At 36.7% G+C, this 23,602-nt stretch overlaps 1 protein-coding gene across 1 annotated transcript in view; it reads left to right on the top strand.

Annotated features, from left to right (window-relative positions):
* Nucleotides 1-1,126: 1,126 nt before the first annotated feature.
* LOC137407275 (fucose-1-phosphate guanylyltransferase-like) overlaps nucleotides 1,127-23,602 on the top strand; it is a 34,949-nt gene continuing 12,473 nt past the window's right edge. Inside the window, exons 1-6 of the mRNA XM_068093880.1 lie at nucleotides 1,127-1,238; nucleotides 12,456-12,629; nucleotides 12,922-12,986; nucleotides 18,173-18,257; nucleotides 20,812-20,928; nucleotides 23,138-23,254. Coding sequence (XP_067949981.1) covers nucleotides 1,127-1,238; nucleotides 12,456-12,629; nucleotides 12,922-12,986; nucleotides 18,173-18,257; nucleotides 20,812-20,928; nucleotides 23,138-23,254 — 670 coding nt within the window. The remainder of the gene's footprint in view (nucleotides 1,239-12,455; nucleotides 12,630-12,921; nucleotides 12,987-18,172; nucleotides 18,258-20,811; nucleotides 20,929-23,137; nucleotides 23,255-23,602) is intronic.

Genomic DNA, 23,602 nt, shown 5'->3' with positions numbered 1-23,602 from the left:
CCTGAGGTGAAGACTCCAAATATCATTGTTGAATATACGAAACCCTGTAAATAGACAAGTACTGTTGTTTTAACGGTGGCTTGTAGATGACAGGTGCTGGAAGAAAGGTGATGGATGTGGGAAGTAGATGACAGATGTAGGAAGTAAGTGAGAGATGTAGGAAGTAGATGACAGATGTAAGAAGTAGATGACAGATGTAGGAAGTGGATGACATATGTAGGAAGTAGATGACATATGTATAAAAACTATAGATATATAAACCTAGATTGGCCAATAATAGCTATTCCCATCGGTTGCCTTGTCAGACTTAAATAGCATGACGTAACGTCATTGTATTGTACCTCATGCTTGACTGCACTCTTATTAACAATGGAGCTCATCAGGAGAAGTTGACACAATCACATTTATTTTCACATAAAAACCTTCTTGGATACATAATCCATTAAACTAAAGCAATTATATGATAATATCTGATAACCACCATAGATTAAAACTAAAAAAGCTATGAATTGTTGCACACAAATCGTGAGCCATCAGGGCTTTATTTGCCACCCTCTCCTATCCCCATTCTCTCTTTTCCCCTTCTCCAAAGAAGAAGTGAGATGGGGAAAAGAGAGAAGGGGGAAAGGAGAAGCGGGGCAAATAGCCCACCCACTCAAAGAGCCAGACCCTGGCTAGGTAAATAGACTAAAATCTTGCTGAACTAAACATGACTAAATATGATGAGTATGCAAGTAAGTCAAAAATGAGACAGAATGATTATTTTACAGCTGGCTATGTAGCTGGCTAGGTCACCAAAGCTGAAGTGTAATGATTGTTTCACTAGCATCGTGGATGTTACTAACTATGATGTAAACCAAGCAACGAATTCCCTAATCACAGTTAAGAATCGTGGTGGCTTGACTTTGTCTTCGCCTGTGGTGATTAAGGTTTGCAACCAGTGAGAAAGCGACGAGAGTGCTGCTTAGTAGTGCTGGATTGGTGAAAAACTTTACCAGGCTAGCACTAATTGCTACCATGGAGAAGTTGCTGAGATTCAACATCATGCTATTGTTTAAGTGTAATCATCAAGCTAGTAGCCTCGCTCGCGAGATAGCAAAAAGATATATTTCGATTAGGGCGCATTATGAAGCTAAGAATAGAGCTGGCACGGGTAGCTCGTCTGGTCTTGACCCACCGGGTCAGAAGTGCTCGGGTCAGGCCACCTGACCCTCGGGTCTTCCTATACAAAGACACAGGTAGGTTTATGGCTAAACAACAGTGGTTGTATATCGCTTTTTAAGTGCGATTGAAATTGAGTCGCATATAGTCCTAGAGCGGAAGGACCAGGCGAAATAAAACAAGGTGAGTCAAGACTATATTTTTACGTCTGCGACAATAGTCTTTGGACTATAGGTTTCACAAAGTTTTTTGGCAAGAAATAATCAACATGTCGGTGGTCTGGGAGTTCATGAAGAAGCCAGTCACGAAAGGAAAATACCAAGTTATTTGTACAATATGCAAAAGCAAGTTAAAGGTTGACTTGCAACAAAATTCACATTACAGATATTTGGTATCATAAGATTCACCATGTCTTACTCTGTTGTGTTGCAGGTGTGAAATATATGGGAATGTGATTACAAGCTCTTAAAAGCTAAAAAATGAACAGTTAATCGCAGCCACACGAGACCGCCGTAGTTTGGATTCGCTTTCCAGAACGGCTCAAATGGGACGTAGTTGTTACAGGATGGTTTCTGTTTACACTTTCATGCAACCTTATTCGTCGAAATATTTTCACAAATACACTTCACACATTCAATAAAGCCATCTCTATTGTTCTTACGCGTCTGTTTTATCGTCATTGTAATGCTGTCACTTTTAGCACTGATATCTTATAACTTACCGTGAAAAATCGTTAAACTTTTTAGCCTTAGCTCGAAGGAGTACATATCATTGTCTAATAATTATGACGAGCCTGTTGGTTATCTGTGATAATCGAAAAGTGCTGCAAAAATTATTTTCGAAGTATTGGGTCACGTGATCAGATTACGACTTGATGATTGAATAATGCCGAAACAAAACTTAAAGTAGCGAGCATCTATATTTGATACGGGGTATTCGGTAAAACCCGAAATGTTTGTCATAAACTAGTGCTACGGATAAGTTTTATATTGAGCTTTTTATTGGCTTTTCAATTCACGTGAGAACATCACGTGACAAGACGATAACCAAACTGTAATGACTACGTCAGATAAATAAACAGGTTCCAATCTACGGCGGCTTTTCGTTTTTGAGCTTTTAAGAGCTTGTGATCACATTTCCACGTATTTGACACCTACAACACAACAGAGTGAGACATTGTGAATCTTTTGATACCAAATAACTGTAATGTGAATTTTGTTGCAAGTCAACTTTTAAGCTACAAAGAACGGGTCCACCTCAATACTATTGAGGCATTTACAACGAGGGCATCCTGAGGAACTTAAAAGCGTGTCTAAGAACCTTCAATCCAGCAAATTTATTTTATTTTTAGATTTTTTCACTAATACTAGAAGTTTTAGGAAAGTGATGGATTTTTGCTTTCCACTATGCTGGGTTATCTATTTCTATATTTGTAAAGTATTTCTTAACTTATCTCTTGTTGATTATAATAGCAGTTGAAAATAAAATCTGTAAAAAAGAACTAGCCAAATCATGCCATTAATCTATCACCTATTGAATAGCATTGATCCACCAATGTCTAGCCGTAAATTGTAGATTGCATCTATAAACCAAGCCACAAAATATAATGATTGGTGTGATAATGGTTTCTTTTATCTTAGTTTATTGATTTAACAACATTAGGCTGTAATATAACTATCTCTTAAACTTAAATGAATAAAAAATTGCGCGCCGTGCTGACCCGGTCCGACCCGATCTTGGCCCTCATTGCTGACCCTGAGTCTGGTCCGACCCTGCATTCCTTGATCTCGTTCCAGCTCTAGCTAAGAAAGCCATTGATTCCATTTCCCTGATCAGATCAAAACTTCACAGGCTCATCATATTCAGTCATGATTAGTTCAGCATGATATTAGTCTATTCACCTAGCCAGGGTCTGGCGCTTCGGGTGGGTGGGCTATTTGCCCACCCTCTCCTTTCCCCTTTCTCTCTTTTCCCCTTCTCACTTCTTCTTTGGGGAAGGGGAAAAGAGAGAATGGGGATAGGAGAGGGTGGCAAATAAAACCCTGATGGCTCACTATTTGTGTGCAACATTTCATAGCTTTTATACTTTTAATCTATGGTGGTTATCAGATATTATCACAGAATCACTTTACTGGATTTTACTGGAGTTTACTGGATTTTGTATCCAAGAAGGTTTTAATGTGAAAGTAAATGTGATTTTGTCATCTTCTGATGCGCTCCATTGTTAATAACAGTGCAGTCAAGCATGAGGTACAATACAATGACGTTATGTGCTATTTAAGTCTGACAGGCTTTCTCCCTATTGGCCAATCTAGGTTTATATATCTATGATAAAAACAAACACCCAAGTGAGCAACAGTATACTGAGCTCATAATGAGTAAATGAAGTCTACTGAGTTGTACACACATCTACTAACACAACTAAAGGTATAAACACACTAGGCGATATTTAGAGCGATATCGCGCTGCGTGGCGCTAATCTGCGCTAGAATTCACCCAGCGTGCTCATCCAGAGCGATAACGCTAGACTTTCTCTGCACAACTTTATCGCTAGCGAGATGCATTTCGATTGGTTGGATTTCACCAGAATGCAATTTTATGGCGGGTAATTATTTCTTATCGATGTTCACCAACGTACAGCAGCGACAATTTGCTATTTTGTTAATATTGAAACATCTTCAGAACAAGCACTGAATTGTTCATAAATTTAATAATAGCACTCCCAGTCATGTGCACCATAACAAACAAAAATTACAACAAATCCAAGTTGAAAACCGACATTTGGAATCAATCGTTGCACAGGTTGACCATCTTGAGAACGGTAAATATTTAATACATTAGGCCTAAATATAAAAAACCACTACAAAATAAAATATGTATAAAAATAGTGAAGAATATTACAGTTAAAAATGCAATAATCGTTTTTCTTATGTCTCCTTGTAGTGTAGGCAGTGTACAATCCGTGAAAGTGAGATAGGTTTAATAACAAATGCGTAAGTTGTTTACGTTGTCGCCTAGACGGCGCCATATTGACTGACCTAAATTTATTAACAACTCCGAAGAAGCGATATTAAACCTTTTGGATGCAATAAATCTGCTAGCTTCCCTCCAACTTGTCAGAGATCTCTTAATAAATATGCATTGAGAAACCAAGAAATATTTCTACCAGTTGGTATCTATTGCTTGCAATTAACTTACGATGATATTATAGTCCTGCTTAGTAATTTGTTCGAGCTTTCAATTTGTATTTAATTTTAAATTTGAAGACATATCTTTATTTTGTACCTATATTTACAAATGTTGCATAAAAGCTCATTGCACTGATGTGTTTACTACAGTTTGCAGCAAAAACTGGCTTTTTATGCGCAATTGAAGAGGAGTTATGAGCGTCGATTCATTGTAAGCCGAGTTCATATTACCGCAATGATGCTATCAAATAATATGCCATAAATGTGCAAATTTATAAATTGTATAATAATAATCCATTAAATGCCATAAATATATAATCAAGAACAAGCGGATTAACAGATGATATTTATAACATATTCAGAAACAAAAATTTAAATCTTTGATATGAAAATATTAGCACCGTTTGCTCGGCCTGCAATCTGATTGTTGCTTTCATTTGAAACCATTTCATATTCTTCTGGCTGTTCAGTACCTCCTATAGCATCTTCTGACATGAACTCTTTTTCTGTACAAGTGAGCTGAGCACATGTTAGAACTTTTACACTAGGCCATTTAGAATAAACACTTTTCGTGCAAATAAAAAGAAACCGATATTGATTGAAATGAAATTGATATGTTTGCAACCAAAACTGGTTTTTATGTGCAAAAGAAGAGGAGTTACGAGCGTTGATTCATTGTAAGCCGAGTTAATATTACCGCAAGGTTGCTATCAAATAATATGGTATAAATCTGCAAATTTATAAGCTGTATAATACTAATCTATCAAATGCTACAGATATATGTTCATGAGCAAGTAACACAAACGAACCATACTTATATTACATGCAGAAACAAAAATTAACATGTTTAAAACAAAAATATTTGTATCGTTTGCTCGGACAACTGCGTTCTGATTGTTGCTTTTGATGGAACGGACATCTTCTGGTTGTCCAATACCTTTCACAATATCTTCTGACCTCAATTTTTCTTTTGCACTGTTGAAATAGTCGATATTAGCAGCCAAACAAGTTTTTTGTATAGCAAAACTTTCTCGTTGCATTTAGCAAAAGTTTTGCAAACTTTTCCTCGCTAAACGTAACCTTTGAACCAGCGCGAATGTAAACCGTTTCTTATGCATGTACTTGAAAATATCAAGACCACGGTAAACAAGGAGCTACTATTAGCCTGAGACAGTTATTAGAGGTGGCATTAAATTGAAGGTTTTACGGTAATTATTTCTATGGTGTTGCTTTCAAAGTTTTAACGAAAAACAAGCTAAAAGCTTTGGGGTGTGACAACAAGGAAATTTTTTGTTATTGATGTAAACGATTCATTATTACTACGATTTTGTGGACACTTTTCTTCTGATCCTTCGATATTATGGGGTCATAAAGATCAAAGACAGTCAAAGTGGCGTTCAAATGGAGGTGGCGTTCAAATGGAGGTGGTGTTCAAATAGAGGGTGGCGCTCTATTTTTTAACCATTCTCGCATAGTAGCAGTAAATCGAGGTGGTGTTCAAATAGAGGCGAGGTTCAATTAGAGGTTTTACGGTAACTATAGCATGTAGATATTCCATTGCTTAACCTAGCTAATATAACTAGGACAACCATTTTTGATGAGTTAGGAAAGAAATCAAGTGAAAAAAGTGCATAGGAGATTCGTAATACAGTGAGCTGCAGTTGATCGCGTATAAACTCTGCATAAATTAACTGATTTTGAAAAAGATGCTGTTTTGGTACAATCAAGCAAAATAGCTTTAGCGTGCAACAAGCTTCAATAGACCTTCGCAACGATCACAACAGGAAATATAACAAATCGCGTATAAACTCTGCAAGAATTAACTGATTTTGAAAAAGATGCTGTTTTGGTACAATCAAGCAAAATAGCTTTAGGGTGCAACAAGCTTCAATAGACCTTCGCAACGATTACAACAGGAAATATAACAATCTTACCATTTACTGCAGTCCTACCGTTAGCCAGCTTATATTATAATCTCTACTGTAGTGAGTGCAAAAGCTCTCTTAAAGGTTGACTTGCAACCAAATTCACATTACAGTTATTTGATATAAAAAGATTCACCATACCTTACTCTGTTGTGTTGTAGGTGCAAAATATGTGGAAAGGTGATTTCAAGCTCTTAAAAGCTCAAAAATGAACAGAAAATCGCAGCCACACGAGACCGCCGTAGTTTGGATTCTCTTTCCAAAACGGCTCAAATGTGATGTAGTTGTGAGAGATGGTTTCTGTTTACACTTTCATGCAACCTTATTCGTCGAAACATTTTCACAAATATACTTCACGCATTCAATAAAACCATGTATATTGTTCTTATGCGTCTGTTTTATCGTCATAGTAATGCTGTCACTTTTAGCAGTGATATCCTATAACTTACCGTAAAAATTCGTTTAATTTTTTAGCCTTAGTTTGAAGGAGTACCTATCATTGTCTGATAATCATGACGAGCCTGTTGGTCAAATGTGATAATCGAAAAGTGCTGCAGAAATTATTTGCGACGTATTGGGTCAAATGATCAGATTACGACTTGCCGATTAGACCAAACCGAAACAAAACTGTAAAGTAGCGAGCATCTATATTTGATATGGGGTCTTTGGTAAAACCCGAAGTGTTTGTCATAAACTAGTGCTACGATAAGTTTTATATTGAGCTTTTTATTGACCTTTCAATTCACGTGAGAACATCACGTGACAAGACAATAACCAAACTTCATGGATGCGTCATTGAAATAAAGAGATTCCAATCTACGGCGGTTTTTCGTTTTGGAGCTTTTAAGAGCTTGTAATCACATTTCCACATATTTTGCACCTACAACACAACAGAGTAAGACATGGTGAATCTTTTGATACCAAATAACTGTAATGTGAATTTTGTTGCAAGTCAACCTTTAAAGCCTTTTATCCCAACAACCATGAAAATAGACTGTGCCCCTACTGATTACAGCTATGTGCATATCTACTACATGAGCAAGTCTAGGAACACAGCAGATATCAGTCAAATGTTCAGTTACAGCGGATAGTTACAAACCGTGCCAACGATTACCTGTAAATAATTAAGGGTCAACTGTACATTGAAAGATAGTGCCACATACAAACGCCTTTTCTTGAATAATTCAGCATGATCGGGTGACATTTGAACTTAGACATGGGTCGGTTCGTTTATCGTGAATAGATAAATCTCTAATGATTTTTTCCAACTTAAAGAGAAAAACACAGATTGAATGCAGAAACTATTAGGCATCAGGGTTTAAAATGTCTACTAACCCTAATCATTCTACAGGGTATAGCCTTGGCATTCAACAGCAGAACACAACTCCTAATAAATATCATCATCTCAGGAAAGCGATGTTACTGAAGAGCTGGGAGGATTTAATGAAAAGAGTCAACTAGCAATGTGCACAGTGCTTTACAGACACACTCATTTAGCAGTCAAACAACTGGACTAGTTTTGTGCTAAAATGCTTCTTTGAGCCAATCATTTATCCAGCTGGAGCATCTCGTTTGAAAAAAGACAGCACAGAATTCTCAATACTTGAACAGCATTGAGACGAATATTTGCTGTGTACCTGTGGCCTTCCAGCAATGTGGCTTTATCAAAACACTGATGCATAAAAAGTAAAGTGCAGTAGGCTTACCTTTTGCGTAATGAAGCCACCAAGAACAGGGTTTAAAAAAGTCATGACCAGGGAGGTGGTGACAAACTGCAGGAACATTACAGACATCTCGGGGATATAAAACAGTCGAAAAAAGTTTTGCTTCTTCGGTTCAAGCTCATCTGCAACAACACAAGAGCTTATAATATATGACCCACATTACCGAGTGAGGAGACAACTACAAATGGTTTTTACTAACAACCTTATGTATTGCCAAGCCTACCCACTTCCATTCATATGTCTTTGAGATAAACTGACAATAAAAACCGAGCTTTTTACTGATTATAACTTTAGTCTGTATATATATATGTCTCAATGTTTGTAGTCGTCTGTAGTCGTCTGTTGTCTGTCTGTCTGTCTGTTGTCTGTCTGTCCAGCTATAGTGATTAAAATCTAGCAAAGAAAAATCTGTATCACAGTAGATTTGATCTCGGAACCTCCTGTTCACAAGGCGACAAGTTTACCCATTAAGATACACAGGGTACGATGGATTTGTGCATTAGGCGATATGAGTCATTATTGAGACTCTGCGTTACAGGCAACATTACTAAAGCTTGCTCTCACAGTTGTTATTAGTAAGTTTAGCAATACGGATACTAGCTTACTAAAATTAGCTAATGGCAACTACATTACCTGCCACTGTTTATAAGCTGTTTTTTAATACCCGTGCAATGCCAGACATCCGGCTAGTTTTTATATAAAACTACGACCCTGATAGTCCTGTGCGCCGTGAGAGAACGTCGGGTGTAATAACTAACTGCATAATTATTCAGAGAAGTGTAAAGGGAGTATGTAGGGTAGATGGTAAGGTGTCTGGCTGCCGAATGTCCAAGTTTGTTCTTCAATCTTTATTCCCGACATCCAGCCACGGCTTCTGGCAGACGGATAGGGCTCTTATTATAGTAGACTAGATGGACAGGTTATAATAAACAGCTTATAAACAGTGGCAGAAAATGTCGTGGCCATTGTCTAATTTGAGTAATAAAAGGTAGTATGCGCATTGCTAAACTTACTAAAATGAGCCACGAGAGCAAGCTTTAGTGACGTTGCGGGCCACAGCATTGTGATGCGTATTTTAACTTGATCATGACTATTTTGTCCAATGAATCCATTGTATTCATTGGACTAGCTTAATGGGTTGGCTTGTCGCCTTGCGTAGGGGAGGTTCCGAAATCAAATCCTCTGCGATGCGAACTTTTCATTGCTAGATTTCAATAGCTATAACTGGACACAGGGATAAATACAAAAAGGCAGACCAAACACTGAGGTTTATATTCATAGATTGTAGCTTAAGTAAGACACATTGGTTTTAATGCAACAACTTGAAGAATTTATCATTATATTTAGTCAAATTAAACAAATACCCAAAATAAAACAAATTAATCAATTTACAATGTATTTTGCGCTAATCTTTGTCACCACATATGACAGTTTCAGCATATGAAGACCTTAACTTTAGTCAATTAACTTTGTCTGTCAAGGTTTAATTATACTGAAACAACAACTAAACAGAGTAAAGCAAACACTTTGTAACTCAAACCTGATTTATCGAGAATGATGAACAACAACAGAGATGTAAGGAGAGTAACTCCTCCCATGGCCCAGAAAGGTAAAGAGTATCCACCAATCTATAATTATATAAACTATATCGTGGCAGCAATAGCCGTGGCAGATATTAGGGTTGCTAGTGACTACAAGTAAGCATGAACACATTAGTAGTTGCTGATAACATACTATTCCCTGGTTACCAACTCTTTGCCACACCACGGGGATACAGAGCTGTAATCTAAAGATTTGTGTTGGGTAACTATCATAGGGAAAGTATAGCATAGGCTCCCATGAGTAGTTCATATGTTCTGTTGCTTTCTTTATACACCCTCAATTATGTTGCATAAATGAGCCCAACTAACTATAGCTAAGACAGACGACTCCTGGATAGTATTTGTAAGAAGTCAAGTTTTGCTATGTTAGTAATCAGTTAGTTAGCTTGCCATATCTACTTATGTATTGCATCTTCCTTGCAGCAGTGTTCATGCCTCATTGACTCACAATATCCCATTATTATAAGCATCAAAATTTACTAAAAACCTTAACACTGCTCTAACTCAGACTATTTTGATCATTATAGAAAAGTAACATAAAATAACTTTTGTGTTATTTTTTCGTGAGCCCTCGAAAAATCAAGTATGATAGAAATATGTCTGTTTAGCTTGCTGCAAACAGAGGCTGTAGGTATCGGTTTAAGAGCATAAACAATGACTCTGTTATTTTGGCTGGACATGTCTGAGTCCAGTGACAAGGGAACTTTAAAGCCTGGAAACATGATCAGTTACAGAGAACAATTTAAGGTGGGATATAATTCCTGACACCGCCTGTCACCACCTGTCACAACCAGTGGCCTTTGTTGAAAATTGAACCACAACCAGTTTTTTACAGGTCAGTCGCACTAGACCACCAGGACACGGCAGCTGTTGTATAACACCAGATGATACTTCTTAACTTATATGAAAAGTCTAAAAAAAAGAGACGAGCCAAGTGTGCAGCAGCAGAGCCAACTGACCCCTGCATGACCTCCATGTCTTGCACATACATGTAGGTATTACACTAAAAGTGATATAAAGGCTCATCCTATTTTAAGTATTGAACGGGCGGATCACAGCACATTTTAGCTTAGTTTTAGTTTTAGTACACGTTCTCAACACAGTGATGACCAGCTATGCATATAACTTACAGCAAAAAAGGCCGCTCCAAGAGATGGACCAGCAAGAAATCCAAGTGCAGTTGCTCCTTCTATGAGACTCTGCAGAAATAGATATAGTATGTCCTGTACAACACATTTCCACAGTATACAGATATAATATGTCCTGCACATCAAATCTCCACAATATACAGATATGATATGTCCTGTACAATACATTCCCATAATATACAGATGTAATATGTTCTGTACATCACATTTCCACAATATACAGATATAAATAGATGTAGATATAGTTTTCCCTGTACAATACATTTCCTCTACATGCAGATATAGCATATCCTGTACAATGCGTGTCAACTTTGCTCAGATATAGCATGTATTGCACAATGTATGCTTACAATATACAGATATAATATGTATTGTACAATGGGTGTCCATAATGTACAGATATAGTGTATACTGTACAAAACTTTAATAAAATATATCTCCATTGATGACAAACACATTTGGTCACTCCACCATTAGCCTGTCTTGACAAGATGTTGTTTTTGCGTAGCTGTCCCCCCCGTCGAGCGGCGAGCAACAACAGCTTGTCACAAGACGTACTGCACCTGATGCATCAGCTGCACTTATAAGGAATTGTTCTCTTCCGTCTACGCGGCTCGGCTGCGATGTTATTCCGGTCGCTCCATTGGTACTCATAACGGATTTCACGCAAAAATTTATGTAAAAACCTCATTTTTAACCTCAAATCTATTTTTGTGATTTACTGAAATGTACTGCTTATCGTATGTTGTCTTTTGTTCAGTACGCTATGGAGCTTTTTCTTTTACATATTTATTATTCATCAAGTTTTATTTTGTATAAATGTGACTATTGCGATTTTGAATGCTTTCAAAAAGATCACGATTATCATGGTTAGTTTAAACTTTTGAAATGTGTTGAAAAATTGTTGTGTATTACATATTCTTTCAGTAGGAATGCACTGGTCTACTTCATGTGTTTCATGTTCATTTCATCAAATACACATCGGGCCTAATTGCTCAAAAATGCAAGTGAAAGCTTTCTTTGAGAGAAATGACAACTGCATTTCGGTTGACGCGAGGTGGTTGACGGTTGACGCGAGGCGGTTGACGGTTGACGCGAGGCGTTAAGTGCGACCTAGATTGATGCTTAAAATCAATAGTTTGTTGAATTTATAACCAGCGCTAAGAGGCATGTCTAATTACCTCACAGGCCGCTCAAGCCATTGGTTAGCCTCTCAGATGTTTTTATTGCTTGTACAAAAGAAACTAAATTATAACAAAATGAGTACAGCCTATATTTAATGATGCTTATTTTTTCCATCTAAAAGTCCTTTAACAGTAATTTAAATTAATGAGCAACTATAGCTTCCTTATAGGTCTTTCACGCTAGATAAATCATTTGTAATTCTCAGAAAGTCTGTTTAGTGCGGCCAAGAGCCAGCAGAGCCTGTGCTTCAGTTTTTAATGTTTGTTCTAGCTGGCAATCGGTAACTTTTCCCTCTAAAGAGAAGTGTTGAAAGGGCGAACATATTATTTTCATGTTATTCCGAAAGCCAATACTGCTTTTTATGTGAGCTTATGATCAGGCGTTAGTGCTATTAAATCATTGGCTCAACTTAAAATCTGTAATATTATTGTGATATTATAGCCACATGTTTTAGTGTCAAGTCGTATGACATATTGTCGATGTGTTTTTTCTGCTGTTTGCAAAATCATTTTATACAATTTAGGAGACCCGTCATGTTGTGTCGAGTTTTGGGATGTTGTTGTTCTGACGACATCGGACGCTGCCCAGCAATCGGTGTACGAGCTAGAGATTTCTGATAAACTTGAGCACAAGCAGCTGCCTATGCGGACCAAGTACCATGTCATACACGACCCTCCCGGTTGCAAAATCGGTTCTGGTAAGTCTAAAACTTTAAGATGCGACTTGAGTAAGCATTGAGACAGTCATTAGATCATTAGATAGCTGTGGACTATCAATGTAAGCAAACTTGCACATGTTTCTTCTATATTATATTAGTTAAAATGTGATCTATGAATAGTTATTTGGTTTTGATATTATAATTCTCCCTATTTGGAGCAGGGGTTTGTTCCATCAAGTTTCACACTAACTAAACTAGAAACTCCATCTTATGTCGGAGTTATCCATGTGTGTCATTATCTTGTACAATGCAGAAAGTGATCTTATTGCAGGTGGATCCACAATGTACACCATATCATGTCTCGCTAAGCTAGAACCAAATTGGCGCATGCAAAAGGTTGGTATTGTCAATATTATGAGGGTCGGTAAATATTATGAGGGTCGGCGAGTCGCTGAAACTTAATGACAAACTTACACAAAATGTTAGTTGAGGTTATCATGAAGTATCAGTATTTTTTATGATTCGCAATTGTTTTTGATGTTTGAGTTGATCTGACTGTCAGGATGGTTCAAGATTAAAATCGGCAAAACTTGATTGCGATTGAAAAGCTCAGAAGAAAACTGCGTGGGAAATGACATCACTAGTTGTTATAGTTGATATCGGCTATTACGTTCAAGTTGCAGTGATCGAAATTCTGTCGAGAAGTTGTATAAGTGTCTCTATTCTGTCGAGCGGTTTAATCTCGATCAGGTTTTGTCGATTTTAATCTCAAAACATCCTGGTAGTCAGATCACCACAAACATAAAAAACAATCACAAATTATAGAAAAATACCAATACTTTCCAATAAAATGTACTGAAATTTAATGCGAGTTTTAGTTTTATTTTCAATCTTTAAAAATATTGAAAATAAAACTATCTAGCATCAAATCAACGTTTTTCTTTCTATAAAATTAATTGTTTCACTAAATATATTCGCTTTTCTACGTAAAGCTCCAGCATGTCTACAAGTTAGCTAATCCTTCACATGTGATGTTCAGCGCTGTTTCTAGCTCACCGAGGGTCACTATGTGCAATGTGCTGCATTTATTTACTTCTGTTAATAATAAGTTGCAGGGTAACACTGTGCAAAGACATCGGGCAAAGTAGTGACACTATTTATTGCTATGATAGACCTGAATGCCAGCTCTATATATAGAGCTACATGCCGACGATCTATTTCAATAGTGTAACTGGCTAAAACTGGTATCGCTACGTCACTGGGTTTTGTTGTTCGTGTCATTAAATGCCATTGTTTGATATCGATTTCGGACAGCGTGCTCAGCCTCTGACTTATCTACAGCTGATAGGAGCTGCGTGAATACCCCTGCACATGCTCTTAGTTTGTACAAACACAAAACACGCTCGCGGATCCGTCACGCCCCAGCCATAGAAAGGGCGGAAGCTTTGCTTGGTGAACAACCATGTATTGTTTTCTTCTCAATTACAGACCATAACTATGGCCAAAGAGAATATTTAGTTAGATTTTGTACCTCTAGTAACATCCTTGACCAGCTGTCTGCTCAAGAGGTCCTATTTCGAGTCACCGTAGTCGTGCCAAAGGAGCTGTTATCAGCACGCTTGTTTGTTTTTGCCTTCAGATAGTTTTAGTTTATCACCCTGCAAAGTTCCGGAATGCTCTATATAGCCTCTGAATTTTTACTGTTGTAACCTGTGAGTGCTGCTCGCAGTAAACCTTTATGATCTAACTTTTGTAAAGATTGGCCTCTCTGCGGCAGCATATTATGCTGCCCCTTCGCAGCAGCATATTATGAACATGCTCTTGCTGAGTTTCATCAACAGTGTACCATCATACATTCTCCTTGTTGCAACTACTGAGATACACTTTTCACACTGAGAATGAATTCTTTCGTCTCATATTCAGTATGTTTATATCAGGGATTACGTGTTTGTCACAATTTCCATTTCCATAACATTTCCATAATTCATTTTCATATTATTTCCATTTCCATAACATTTCCATAATCTATTTCCATATTATTTCCATTTCCATAACATTTCCATAATTCATTTCCATATGATTTCCATTTCCATAACATTTCCATAATTTATTTCCATATTATTTCCATTTCCATAACATTTCCATAATTTATTTCCATATTATTTCCATTTCCATAACATTTCCATAATTCATTTCCATAGTTTTTTTCCATTTCCATAACATTTCCATAATTCATTTCCATATTTTTTCCATTTCCATAACATTTCCATATTTCTAAAATAAAATTTCCATATCCATTTCCATAAAAATTATGGAAATATTTATGTTTATGGAAATGGAAAAGTAAACATTTCCATAATATGTTTAGCGATTCCTGGTGTGTATGTATGTGTGCGCGCTTGCGTGTCAAATGAGCGTGTGTGTGTGTGCAATCGTCAACTCTTACCGAATATGTGATTAATTTATACATAATATGAATATGATATTTGCTTGCTAATATACTTTATTTAGGGTCCAGGCAACATCAAAACTGTATGCTACCATTGCCCATAACTAAGCCAGAGACGATTTGAGATGTTTTGAGAGTTTCTTTCAGACTTCCTTAATAGTTTCTGTAATACCACTGGTGTTAGCTGGGTTTGTGTGTTACCATTGTCCGTACATGTAGCCAAGTCCAGAGACAGTTTGAGTTAATTTCTCCCAGACCACTTTATTAGTTTCTGTAATACCACGGATGTTAGCTGGGTTTGTGTGTTACCATTGTCTATACATGTAGCCGAGCAAGAGACAATTTGCGTTAGTTTCTTCCAGACCCCTTTAATAGTTTCTGTAATACCACTGATGTTAGCTGTTTGTGTATTACCATTGTCTATTCATGTAGCCTAGTCTATACAATATAACTCCCCTCTGTTTATATCTTGGATTACGTGTATGTTACAATTTCCATAATTCAATTCTATATTATTTCCATTTCCATAAAATTTCCATAATTCATTTCCATAATTTCCATATTATTTCCATTTCCATACCCTTTCCATAATTTATTTCCGTATTATTTCCATTTCCATAATATTTCCATAATTCATTTCCATATTATTTCCATTTCCATAATTTATTTCCATATTTTTTTCCATTTCCATAACATTTCCATAATTTATTTCCATATTATTTCCATTTTCATAACATTTCCATAATTCATTTCCATAGTTTTTTCCATTTCCATAACATTTCCATAATTTATTTCCATATTATTTCCATTTCCATAACATTTCCATAATTCATTTCCATATTTTTTCCATTTCCATAACATTTCCATAATTCATTTCCATATTATTTCCATTTCCATAACATTTCCATATTTCTAAAATAAAATTTCCATATCCATTTCCATAAAATTATGGAAATATTTATGTTTATGGAAATGGATATGGAAAAGTAAACATTTCCATAATATGTTTAGCGATCCCTGGTTTATATACCTGTGTTTGATAAAATTGGTTTAAAAGAGTGCCACGCCCATCGCTTGCTTCCATTGATGCATCAATGTCCATCGTCAGTACATTCATGCTATTCGGTACCCGCCAAGAATTTGCATATAAAGCTCTTTGATGTGAACGAGTGCAATATGGAGAACACGAGTCCTTGACATGAATCTCAGGACTGTTTCATACAACTTTGTTTGCACTCCCTTTACACAGGGTGCTTTGAATGACTTGTTTTACACATTGCATAATAAAAAACAGCAAAAAACTGCGAGAGTTTATCATCAACTATAAGATAGATATTCAAGAGAATTTGTTGTGTGAAGTTGAATGTCCAACTAAATGTAATTAATACATAGCGATGGTAGCAGTTTGCCTTTAATGTGTCTATCAGTGGTTTTAGTTGTTACACTTAGTGCAATTACTGACAGTTTACGACTCGTTTGAGTTGTCTGGAGGTCATATCCACTTACGTTTGTCTGTCTGATTTGTAAGTTCTTGACTTTAGACATTTCCTCACTGTGATACAATGCAACTTTCTCAAGTGTTGTAATAGTCCACTAGTGAAGTATTCCTGGCAGTTACCCTTTTTCAAGTACTCTTGTTAGTTTGCTTTTAGTGTTGCATTTCTCAAGTCATGACCGATTACATAATGTGTATGACACATGCTGTGTATGTGCTGCAATGCCTTGTATCTTGATAGGCCGTAGAATCAGCTGTGATGAAACACATGAACTTATGTATTTCACAATGGGCCTGTAGTCAGTGCGGTTGCCTTTGTATGGTTGGTCATATCGCAATCTACCTAAGCTGTTTTATTTTCTCACATCCAGCTAAAAAAACCAACGTTGATGAAGAGCTGAAGAGCGGTCACGTCACACAGATCAGAATCAAACACACAAAAATAATAATATTCTAGCTCTTTCCTGTCTGAAGGTCACATGATTGCAATTGTTACATCGTGATTCAGATATGAATTGATCCTGAGTAAAAACAATAGAGTGGATATTGAATTTGCTAGTAATATGTTGTCCAACCAAACAGGAGCTTGGCTGCCCTGGGTCAAGCCAAATTGAGCAGGACAGAAATCATGCAATAGTTCGCCTTTCTTCAGAGTTGTTTATTAGGTTGTTGTCTGACCATCTGTTAATATTCACATGTTAATCGGCTCCATAGATTATTAAATAAAAACATTTGGGCTACGCAATAAATGGTCGCTTAGTCCTACAGATGACTATAAACTTGAAGTTATCTTCTAGGTACCACACTTTCACCGATATCTGATCAATTCTGTCGATTACCTGCGAATGAATTCAGCAAAGCATTTTCGGCACCGAACATATTTGTTATAGAGCAAGCATTCCATTGTCGTAGCCTAATAATATAATATTAACAAATTTATATAAAGACCTTTGACCGCCACTTTTGCTGATGCATTGACGCGAATACGCATCCACTTTCAACGGACCTTAGTCAACTCCGTTATCGCATGATCGTCGTGTGACTCCATCGAAACAGAAACTACCTCACTTCTCCTAAAATTGTTAAGGGTACACAATTGAAATCCAAACATCTCACTTCCACCCATAAGTGCACCCCCCAAGTCTCTACCTTAATGTAGTGTCAAACTTGTTTTATACAGTTACTAACCGATTTGGAAGTCAATAACTCCTTTTTAGTGTTACTTATGTTCGAAGCTGTAGCATTAATCAGCTTTCAAAGTCTTGATTAAAATAAACAGATTAATTTTTCTTATCGCAAACTGGTATAAATGGCTACAGCACAGACTAAACCACTAAGATTTCATATAAAACTGATATCATGCAAGGCGCGGAAAATCTTCAAGGTTGATGTTTTCTTCTCGTTGAAAAATTTTTCGTAAGAATATTTCCTTTAAAAAATCAGTAAGTAAGTCTCTCTTCAAATTTTTGCATTTCTGGACAATGAAGGATATCATAAAGAACAAATCTTTGAAACAAAAAGGCAGAGGATGACAAATAATAAGCTCACAAACTCAAAGAGGAATCTGTTCTTCTTCAACCTTTGAACCCAGTTAAACTGTTATGGGCATGTCATTGTAGTTGCTGCCTCCTTTTGCAGATCCTACTCATGCATGCTGGGGGCTCAAGTCAGCGTTTACCAAGTGCAAGTGTCCTTGGTAAGGCGTTCATCACCATTCCAATAGGTAAGATAACTTCCTTCCTCTGACAGTATTTATTATTACCCATAATCACGCCCTCTTAACATCATGCCTACATCAAGTTAAACTTTGCATGGCCAGTCATTCTAAGCAGTTCTAACTCGCAGCACAATTTTTTATTGCAATAACAACAGCAGGGAATATTATACATTTTTGTATAATTTCGATCAACTACCTCATTTATCAACACTCTCAAGTCGTGAAAATTGACACCAAGATTCGCAATCTTTGCCAAATATCGATCGGAAATTACTGCTACACAATAGAATTATATTAAAATTGCTTGAGCAAAATTATCTAAAAATTGTACATGTATATTCAAAATCCTTGTTCATGAAAGCAGAGCATATGTTTTAAACAGATTACTTCTGATAATAGCTAATTTTTGCAGACAATTTTTGAATTTTGTATTTTTGTGAAGGAAATATTGTTTGCTAGAGCACTGCACAAGATCTACGCACAAGCCGACTAGTGTAATTTTATAGCCAGCACTTGAGAGTTGATAAGAGATATATAGATACGGAATGGACTCTTTCGGTGTTTGTGGAACCTGACGTGTTAAATAACTACAACAACATGGCCTGGCGATAGGTGGGGGAAATGTTTAAGAATGGCGACCAATAAAAGAGCTTTTGTCTTGCGTTCATGCGTCAGGTAATCATCGGTGCTGACATCATAATTTATATGGCTATGTTTAATTCTATGTTTAGCTGAAAAAATGACTGCCTTATGTCACAGCTTGGAGCTTGTGTTGCGAGTGTTTTTATCTTCTAACTGTTTTTTTGTTTTATGTTCAAAATCATTGCTAAAAAATGCAATATCTTTATTATATAGCTGTAAATGGATTATTATATAGTTATAAATAGATTATTATATGTTTATAAATAGACGTAGTTTAAAATGTTCTTACAATGGTCTTTCATGTTATGCAAATGTGATTATATCATGCATCATGCACGTGACACGTAAAAGCGTTCCATCTTTTGAAACGGGCTAAATGTACACATGTAGCAAGCCAGTGAAACAAGATAAACACTTTGTGCTACTGCCACAGTTTCTCCAGCCATCTATATGATTCGTGAGCAGTCAATTCCTAAATAGTTTGATGAAATACCACAGGATTGTGTTCAATTGATGCAGATTAGATCTTCTTTCCAATGGACTATTTTACTCAGCTAGAAATGCTACAAGTTAGTGGCATACAATACGCGTAACCTCGGCAAGGAAGACTGTAAATGACTGTTTTACTAATATAATTGTAAGTATAATGGAAAAATAAAAAATAACTCAATGCAAGCTTACTCCTATAACTTATGAATGAAGAGTGTATTCTCTTTAGAATACTCGGGCAACAGTCGACAGGAGGGTATAACTCTTACTGTTGAACTGAGACAAATGTCAAAATTTTAATCAGTTTGAGGGTCGAGTAAAAGAATTCGCGTTTTGCGATAAAGAAGGTTAGATAACTCACAAAGATTCATTCATCCAACTATAAATTCAATATTCTCTTATTGGAATAATAAATAAACACTCAACATAATTTTTATTGTCGTACTAAATATGAAACATTAAGTTTTAATCTATATGAGATCCAAGTATACATTTTTACATGTAACACAGATGAGTACCAAATGTATTTACATGTAACACAGATGAGTACCAAATGTATTTACATGTAACACAGATGAGTACCAAATGTATTTACATGTAACACAGATGAGTACCAAATGTATTTACATGTAACACAGACGAGTACCAAATGTATTTACATGTAACACAGACGAGTTCCAAATGTATTTACATGTAACACAGATGAGTACCAAATGTATTTACATCTAACACAGATGAGTACCAAATGTATTTACATGTAACACAGACGAGTTCCAAATGTATTTACATGTAACACAGACGAGTTCCAAATGTATTTACATGTAACACAGATGAGTACCAAATGTATTTACATGTAACACAGACGAGTACCAAATGTATTTACATGTAACACAGACGACTACTAAATGTATTTACGTGTAACACAGACGACTACCAAATGTATTTACATGTAACACAGACGACTACCAAATGTTAGAATCAAGAACTGAATAACTCGGAGCTAACTTACTCGTATAACTAGAAAAGTTATTATTTTGAATGCCTAGCAAGTTCTGACATATATTTCTCTGTCAAACTTTGCACACAGCATTGATAATTTTGGCCAATTCGACATTGTTCTGTTTGAATAGTTTCATTAGTAATTAATTTGTCATGAAACTTCTCCCATAATATGTAGTTTGAAAGTAAGAATGGCAAAGTTGTTATATGTTAAATACAAGTATTCCGATTGAAGACTTTTTATTACCCGGACAGTGCCGGGTAGCACAGCTAGTGTATCTATATTTTGGAATGTACATGCTCTACCGTGGTTAGTTTTAAGCACGCTCCTAAGTTATGTGTATAACGTTATTTCTTTCCAAATTTCTTTAATGTTTTCTATTCCAGTTCTCAGTACATTCTTGTCAAGGAGTTATGCTTTTCCCCGCAGGTAACCGGCTCTATAGCATGTTTGACATCAAGCTGGCTTTGTGCATGCCTTTTGCCAAGAGACTGCCTCCTGGTCTCTTCATCTGCTGTCCTGACACCTTTGAGTCTTTTACTTTTGGTAAGTGAATGCGCTTGCTATATGGTGCTAGCTTTAGTTTTAAGCTAGCACCATATAGCTGCTTACCTACTTGGAATACCGGCTGCTCTCGCTGGGGCTTGCCAAGGGATAGTCAACTTGGGGTATAGTGAGGCGTTCAGATTCCTATTTCACTTCTCGAAATTGTTACGGAGTAGGAGTAGTTGTGCCTTGATTGGGGCACATGAGGGCATATGATAACATGTCTGGTGGGGGTGGGGGTCTGTCCGTGTTATTGCAACTTCAATAGCCATGACCTTCATATTTATAAATAGTTTGATGTTTATAGGCTATGGCAATGAAAACCTTTTTATAGGAAACTTTTTCCGTATCTGCTAAAAATATTTTACTTCGTCATTCACCTTACTCTAAAAGCTCACATATAAATGGATAACTCCAAGGTTATGAATACATGCATGGTGAAACTAAAGCTCACCGCATATTGCATTTAATGATACATGCATATATTGTATAGATATTTTATAGATATTTTACATGCGTAAACCTCTAAGATACGCATTGGGAATCTGAAAGCACCCCAGGATTTTGACCAAGAGATGCTTTATGCAAACATCTTTTATAACCTGCTTGCTTTTTTATCTTTGACATTTGTAGTCTTTGTAGGGTAGCGCTAGCAAATATTGCTGTCATCTCAATTTGCTTGAGCTGGTATGGTACGCATGTAATGTCTAAAAAACTAGGAGAACTCGTATTTAAGATAGGGGAGGGAGGATGTTGAACTAGATTAGCAGAAAAGTTGCTAATGTTCTCATCGAAGATGTGTCTTCAGGATTACACTGGCGTATTTATCTTTGCTCTTGCAAAAGTCGGTAATACCCTCATTTAGTGTAATAGGGCATCTTAGAAGCTGGACACTCTCACCCTGAATCGTCTGATTCTTTGGGCTGGTCAGTTCATACTACTCAATTGTATCATGGGAAGGCGTTCCTAGTAAACGTGGCGGAGTGGCTGTCTAGACACACCCAGTTAGTAGCTAGTCTAATGTTTGAACAGGTATAAATGCTGCGTGCGTGCGCATCTCTTCCAAACTCGCTTTGCCGTCTGCCCAGTCAAGCTTGAATGTGGTGTATAATAGCTTCCATTATGCATCTAATAAGTTTTTTACAATTGAATCATTGGACATGATGCGGATGTGCTGTGTAACAGGATGCCTATGCGTGTTGTCAGCATGTCATCAGCGTCACCAACTTCATTTATCAGTGGACAAAATGTCATACTGAAAGCTGACACACACCTTATTTTGTGGTAACTGCATCTCAAAGGTTTTAAGTAAAAACTATAAGCTGTCTATATCTGAGTATAGGTTTTGGCTGTGCGCGTCCCACAACGAGGTCATTTTCAAAGTCTTGTCGCTAACGCTTTGCATGTTTTGTGAGCTTGAACAACAACTTGTAGTTAGTATTGCAACAATTCCAATGGAAAAACCTGAATAGCATCTCCTTATATAACGAAGTACTTTGTTTTGAGGTGTTTTGCCCCCGGTGATGACCGTAGTAGCGGTGTCTGCGTGCCTGTCCCGCTTATCACCGTGTAGGTGTCTAGTTGCATGGCTAAATATAGCCTCAGATGCCGAGTGTACTAGTATTTTAATTACTAAAAAATCGATAAACAAAATATGTAACAATTGCAATTTTAAATAACAAAAAATATTAACAGACAATAACAGTAGTTAGGCAAAATTTGTAACATTAGTTTTCTTGCTATTGCCTTGTTGATTAAACATATGGCTAGCTGAACCAGGGTTCACAGAATCCCCAACTCGCATTTACAGGGACTCATCGGGTTACGACCGTCCGATTTATGCTGTTCCGAGGTTTTGAAAGTGGCCCATAGCAATTTAAAAAAATGACATTAAGCATCGTTATTCCATCCTATGAATATGCTGTGGTTGTGTCTATAAGTTTCAGTAGTGTGACTCAGCTTCAGTAATACACCCTTTCTTGTGTACATCTTATTAAAACTTACTTTAATGCATGCAGTAAGGAGTTGTTTTCTCTTTTTAAATTGAGCATTTTTATATTATGTATTAAATTTTATTATAGTACGATAGTTTTTAGCACACATTGATTAATTTATTTATGTTCCAACTTTTATAAGTTGAGAACCCTCTGTATATGTTGTTTACTCTTGCAAGATGACTGTTGTGTTATTTACAGGAAATAATGGAGAGACTGGAATTTTGGTGACAGGGAAGGATTTTTAGCCTTGGCTCACCCATCTCCTCTCTATGTCGGCAAGGGGCATGGAGTCTACATTCTCGATCATAGAAACAACAAACTGGACACAGGTAAGTTTCAGCTAGCGTCACTTGTTTATGTTTGATCATTATCTTTCTTCCTTACGTGACCTAGATTAGATAGCTGGGTGACCTAGATTGGATTCTAGGAATGTTTGATAGCGGGGAGGCGTGCTGCTGGTATCAGATGGTTCATCTTCTTTCAATCCTCTGATCTTTGTAGATTGTAATTATCTGCCTTGGATAATGCTAGCGTAGGCACTAGTTGTGCTAGGCCATAGATATAGTAAACCCTAGATATGCGAATAATCAAAACAAGTGAGGCCTATAATTAGCATGACGCAACGTCATGGTGATGTGCAAAGCGAATCAGCTGATCTATTAACTCCTATTGACTTA

This window comes from Watersipora subatra, chromosome 10 (genome assembly GCF_963576615.1).
Source record: "Watersipora subatra chromosome 10, tzWatSuba1.1, whole genome shotgun sequence".
NCBI classification, from domain to species: Eukaryota; Metazoa; Bryozoa; class Gymnolaemata; order Cheilostomatida; family Watersiporidae; genus Watersipora; species Watersipora subatra.
Note: the sequence above shows the minus strand (reverse complement) of the source record. Positions and strands in the feature narration are given on the sequence as shown.